This window comes from Pristiophorus japonicus, chromosome 8 (genome assembly GCF_044704955.1).
Source record: "Pristiophorus japonicus isolate sPriJap1 chromosome 8, sPriJap1.hap1, whole genome shotgun sequence".
Lineage (NCBI taxonomy): Eukaryota > Metazoa > Chordata > Chondrichthyes > Pristiophoridae > Pristiophorus > Pristiophorus japonicus.
Genome location: NC_091984.1, coordinates 85,603,987 through 85,610,101, shown reverse-complemented (window position 1 = coordinate 85,610,101; position 6,115 = coordinate 85,603,987). Strand labels below are relative to the sequence as shown.

General features: G+C 42.8%; 1 protein-coding gene across 4 annotated transcripts in view; it reads right to left on the bottom strand.

The window, feature by feature from the left end:
* The window catches only part of LOC139268609 (SERPINE1 mRNA-binding protein 1-like), a 52,249-nt gene continuing 46,134 nt past the window's right edge, over nucleotides 1–6,115 (bottom strand). For all 4 annotated transcript variants that reach the window (XM_070887004.1, XM_070887001.1, XM_070887003.1 and 1 more), the window contains exon 9: nucleotides 1–334. In XM_070887004.1, the coding sequence (XP_070743105.1) occupies nucleotides 278–334 (57 nt within the window). In that variant the 3' untranslated portion in view covers nucleotides 1–277. The remainder of the gene's footprint in view (nucleotides 335–6,115) is intronic.

The window sequence follows — 6,115 nt, the reverse complement described above, 5'->3', positions numbered from 1 at the left end:
TAATTTCTGAAAATTTATTATGAAAACAGCTTTTTTCCTCTGCTACCATTTACTTTGTGGATATAAAACCAGCTACCAATATTTGTTGCTTCTGTGTAGCAAGAGAAGTCCATTTCAACAATTCCTTGTGGACAGTTCATAGGTGTGAATGGTATGGATGAAAGTCTTTTTTTTCCTCCTTTTTTTCTGTTAATATAGTTGAGAAGGGTTCCTTAAGCATGCAAGCCTCATAGAGGGGGCCCCCCCGAGGACTTCAGGCCAGGCTGACGACATCCATTTAGGCCAGAGCTGGGAAAGCTTCTGGGTCATCAACATTTGGAACAGAGATGCTCGACTGCAAAATAAAAAAAAGAGAAATTTGATCAGATAAAGTATAGTAATAGTGTGCACAAAACCAGCACTATAAAAAGCAAATTCAGGAAAACTATTTAAGGAACAAAATATAAAATATGTCTTTTGAGTTGTGTGGGCTTCCAGTGCTTTATTGAGATTCCGGTTTAAATTTTGAAGCTCATTTCATTGCAATGTAGAGTACTTAAGAATTTAAGGGAAGTAACAGTTTATATAATCAATCTCTCAGCAACAATTTAGTACCAAATGACGCTTGGTAGAATTTGGATTACAACAAGATGAAAAAAAACTATCCCTTGTACAATTCAACACTTTAGTAGATTTATAGTAATGAAAATTGAAGACAAGTGTACGAGTCCTTTGAGTTTGGTACTCCTGCAAGATCCTAGCCTAGATCCGAATGCCTGCAGATTCATCTTGAAAGTTAAATCACAGGTACTTTGATGAAACAAATTATACCATCCACTCTCACTAAAGGGAAAACAAATGTTTTACTTTACTCAGGCATTTTTTTTAAAAATCTGTTCAACCCAAGAAAATATTTAAAGATAGTTTTGATATTCTGATTTACTTTCAAGAAATTAAAAGAAACAGTAAAACTATTAAAAACAATAATGTTCCTGTTGAGAAAACAGAAACATTTCTGAAAATTTTAAAATTGAAAACAGAAACAAATCTATGTGCTGTTTAAATGTAGTCAGATTGAAATGTCACCTCAAGTACTGGTGCATGAAAAAGGTAAACTGGTCCACTTATGCAAGGAGAACAACAGCTTTCTTGTGCTTTGACCTCCAAGTAATCAGATGCTAAGAATTTGAAGGATGTTTGAGTGTCTATTAACAAAATGGGCTAGGTGCAATATTCAAAAGCAGTGAATCAAAAAATCTCATGCTCATCTCTGATCAAATTGACCATTCACATTTTATTTTAATCCTGTGCTCATGCAACTAAGGAATGTTAGTGCTAGCGAATGAAACTGTTTTCATTACGGGCATTCGGTATCAACATCAAGTGCACAGGCTAGATACTATTCAGCCCCAAAAGGTGCCATAATCACATGCTACACCAGTGAGATTATTTCATTTCACACACCAGTCATCCTGTGTGATTGTTTAACAACTTTTAGTTATATAGTGCCTTTAATGTAGTAAAATGTCCCACAGCAGTGTTATAAGACAAAACAAATACATTTGACATCGAGCCACAAGAAGAATTTATGGCAGATGACCAAAAGCTTGGTCAAAAGGTTAGGTTTTAAGGAGCATCTTAAAAAGGTGGAAAGATTAGGGAGGGAGCTCCAGAGCTCAGGGCCCAGGCAGCTGAAGGCACAGCCACCGATGGTGGAGCAATTATCAGGGATGCTCAAAAGGACAGAATTGAGGAACGGACATCTCATGGGGTTGAGAGGCCGAAAGAGATTACAGAGATAGGGAAGGGGTGAGGCCACGAAAGGATTTGTAAACAAGGATGAGAATTTTGAAATCGAGGCGTTGCCTAACCGGGAACGAATGTAGGTCAGCGAGCACAGAGGTGATGGGTGAATGGGACTTGGTGCAAGTTAGGACATGGGCTGTTGAGTTTTGGATGACCTCAAGTTTACATAGGATAGAATGTGGGAGGCCAGCCAGGAGTGTGTTGGAGTAGTCAAGTCTAGAGGTAATGAAGGCATGAGGGTTTCAGCAGCGGATGAGCTTAGGCAGGAGGCGGAGGTGGGCAATGTTACGGAGGTGCAAATGGGCGGTTTTAGTTATGCCGCGGATGTGGCCGGAAGCTCATTTCAGGGTCAAATATGACACCTAGGTTGCAAACAGTTTGGTTTAGCCTCAAATAGATGCTAGGGAGAAGGATGGAGTAAGTGGCTAGAGAACAGTTTGTGAAGGGGACCAAAAACAATGGCTTCGATCTTCGCAATATTTAATTGGAGAAAATTTCTGTTTAGCCAGTTCTGGATAAGCAGTCTGACAGTTTAGAGACTATGGCGGGGTCGAGAGAAGTGGTGGCGAGAAGTGGTGGCGAGGTAGAGCTGGGTGCCATCATGGTACATGTGCAAACTGATTCTGATGATATCGCCAAGGGGCAGCATATAGATGAGAAATAAGAGGGGGCCAAGGATAGATCCTTGGGGGACACCAGAGGTAACAATGCAGGAGTGGGAAGAGAAGCCATTGCAGGAGATTTTCTGGCTACGATTCGATAGATAAGAATGGAACCAGGCGAGCGCAGTCCCACCCAGTTGGACAATGGTGGAGAGGTGTTGGAGGAGGATGGAGTGGTCAACCGTGTCAAAGGTTGTAGACAGGTCCAGGAAGACGAGGAGGGACAGTTTACCTTTGTCACAGTAACAAAGGATGTCATTTGTGACTTTGATGAGAGCCGTTTCGGTACTGTGGAAGGAGCAGAAACCAGATTGAAGGGATTCAAACATGGAGGTCCGAGAAAGATGGGCACGGATTTGGGAGGCGACAATATGTTCGCAAGGACTTTGGACAGGAAAGGGAGGTTGGAGATGGGGCGGTAGCTAGCAAGCACAGTGGGGTCAAGGGGTTTTTTTTGAGGAAAGGGGTGATACTGCAGATTTGAAGGAGGGGGGACAATACCCGAGGAGAGAGAACCATTAACAATGTCAGCTAACATGGGAGCCAGAAAAGGAAATTGGGTGGTCAGCAGTTTAGTGGGAATAGGATCAATTATATTTGGGTGGGCAGCAGAGAACGAGAATTTTAAATGAGGTGAGAGGGGTGGAATAAGGCGAGATGTTCAAAAGAGAAAGTGCCAGGAGTTGGGGGACAGACCAAAGTAAGATTTGGTGATGAGACACACACTGCCACCATGGTGGTGGTGGTGGAAGGTGTAGCCAGGTGGGGAAGCTTTGTTTAAAGGTAAGGTGTCATCACCCCACAGCCAAGTTTCAATCAGGACCATGATGACCATGCAATCATCCACAATAAGGTCATGGATGGCAAGGGCCTTTTTCACAAGCGAATGGACATTTTGCAAAGAGATCTGGAGAGGATCGGTGATGGCTGATCCACTGCCAGCATACACAGGGTCAGCACTTGGAGGGATGAGTTGGACGGGGAGGAGATTGACAAGGTGAGCACTCTGCGGGCAAGCTGGGCGGCAAAGTCGGAGAGAGAGTAGGATGGGACAATTGGGGTTGCTACTCGTGAGGAGATAGCGATGAGTGCCACGGTGGGCCCTTCAGAGGATGCCAAGAGAGGCACAGAGGGAAGCTGCAGGGAGTGGAGCTTGGGGCGGGGCGGCAGGAGAGTAGGAAAGTTGAAGAGTAATGAAGGATTGGGGTAGTGATGTGGGAGGACAGAGTATCCAAGAGAGGAGAGATGAAAGGCGGCATGGTAACAGGAGAGACTGGTCAGGGAGCGAGAGAGAAAAGAAAAAGTGGGAGAAGGAAGTGGAAATAGAAAAGTGAATGGCTCGGGTCCAAAGCGGCAGCCAAAATGCACACGCAAATATACACCGGGGAAAAAAACAAATTTACATAGCGAATAGGGAATAGGTTGATAACAATAGAAGAATTAGTAAATCAAGATCAATTATATTAAAACAAAATTGATCAATATATAGATTAAAAGTAAATTTAAAAATCAGAGTAATTGAAAAGTTAAGAGTCTCTAGTGGTCTCATTAAATCATTCTCCAGTAGATCAAAATAGATTACAATTTTAATACCAATTAAGGCCATTAGGAATTGATGAGTATTACACAAAGAACCTTTACAGCTAGAGGAGACAATCACTTCTGGGACCTGGTTTTAAATGCTGCCTAGACTGATAGTTTTAAAAGTGGCTGGTTTACCTCCCTTCAACCCCCTATATTATAATACACTGAAGCATGTATAGGAATGGTATTTACAGCTGAAGCTGCATTATGTCAGCCAACAAGTCTTGAATCTGAAAGCTCAGACTATGCAGCCTAGTATAAATTGTAAAGACATACTGACATAAGAACAGAAATAGGCCATACGGCCCCTCAAGCCTGCTCCGCCATTCAATAAGATCATGGCTGATCTGATCATGGACTCAGCTCCACTTCCCCGCCTGCTCCCCATAACCCCTTACCCCCGTATCATTTAAGAAGCTGTCTATTTCTGTCTTAAATTTATTCAATGTCCCAGCTTCCACAGCTCTCTCAGGCAGCGAATTCCACAGATCCACAACCCTCAGAAGAAATTCCTCATCTGTTTTAAATGGGCAGCCCCTTATTCTAAGATCATGTCCTCTTGTTCTAGTCTCCCCCATCAGTGGAAACATCCTCTCTGCATCCACCTTGTCAAGCCCCCCTCAATCTTATACATTTCGATAAGATAACCTCTCATTCTTCTGAATTCCAATGAGTAGAGGCCCAACCTACTCAATAGCAGGTATGATGTAATTGGGATTACGGAGACATGGCTCCAAGGTAACCAAGGCTGGGAACTCAGCATCCAGGGCTAGTCAATATTCAGGAAGGACAGACAGGAAGGAAAAGGAGATGGGGTAGCGTTACTGGTTAAAGAGGAGATTAACGCAATAGTAAGGAAAGACATTAGCGTGGATGATGTGGAATCTGTATGGGTAGAGCCAAAGGGCAGAAAACGTTAGTGGAAAATTGTGTACAGACCAAACAGTATTAGGGAGGTGGGGGTGGCATCAAGCAGGAAATTAGGGACACGTGTAATAAGGTACAGCAGTTATCATGGGTGACTTTAATCTATATATTGATTGGGTTAACCAAACTGGTAGCAACACTGTGGAGGAGCATTTCCTGGAGCATATAAGAGATGGTTTTCTAGACCAATATGTCGAGAAACCAACTAGAGAGCAGGCCATCCTAGACTGGGTCTTGTGTAACGAGAGGGGATTAATTAGCAATCTGGTCGTGCGGGGCCCCTTGGGGAAGAGTGACCATAATATGATAGAATTCTTCATTAAGATGGAGAGTGACACAGTTAATTCAGAGACTACGGTCCTGAACGTAAGGAAAGGTAATTTCGACGGTATGAGACATGAATTGGCTAGGATTGACTGGAGAATGATACTGAAAAGGGTTGACGGTGGATAGGCAATGGCAGACATTTAAATATCACATGGATGAACTACAACAATTGTACATCCCTGTGTGGTGCGAGAATAAAAAAGGGAAGGTGGCTCAACCGTAGCTAACAAGGGAAATTAGGGAAAGTGTTAAATCCAAGGAAGAGGCATATAAATTGGCCGGAAAAAGCAGCAAACCCGAGGACTGAGAGAAATTTAGAATTCAGCAGAGGAGGACTAAGGGTTTAATTAGGAGGGGAAAAATAGAATGAGTGTAAGCTTGCAGGGAACATAAAAACTGACTGCAAAAGCTTCTATGGATATGTGAAGAGAAAAAGATTAGTGAAGACTAATGTAGGTCCCCTGCAGTCAGAATCAGGTGAATTCATAATGGGGACCAAGGAAATGACAGACCAATTGAACAAATTGATTCTGTCTTCACTAAGGAAGACACGAATAACCTCCCGAAAATACTAGGGGACTGTGGGTCAAGCGAGAAGGGGGAAAACTGAGAGAAATCCTTATTAGTCAGGAAATTAAAGGGACTGAAGACTAGTAAAACCAGAAGGAAGTGACCGAGAAATAGTAGATGCATTGGTGGGCATTTTCCAACTTTTCATGGACTCTGGATCAGTTCCTATGGATTGGAGGGTAGCTAACGTAACCCCACTTTTTAAAAAAGGGAGAGAAAACAGGGAATTATAGACCGGTTAGCCTGACATCAGTGGTGAG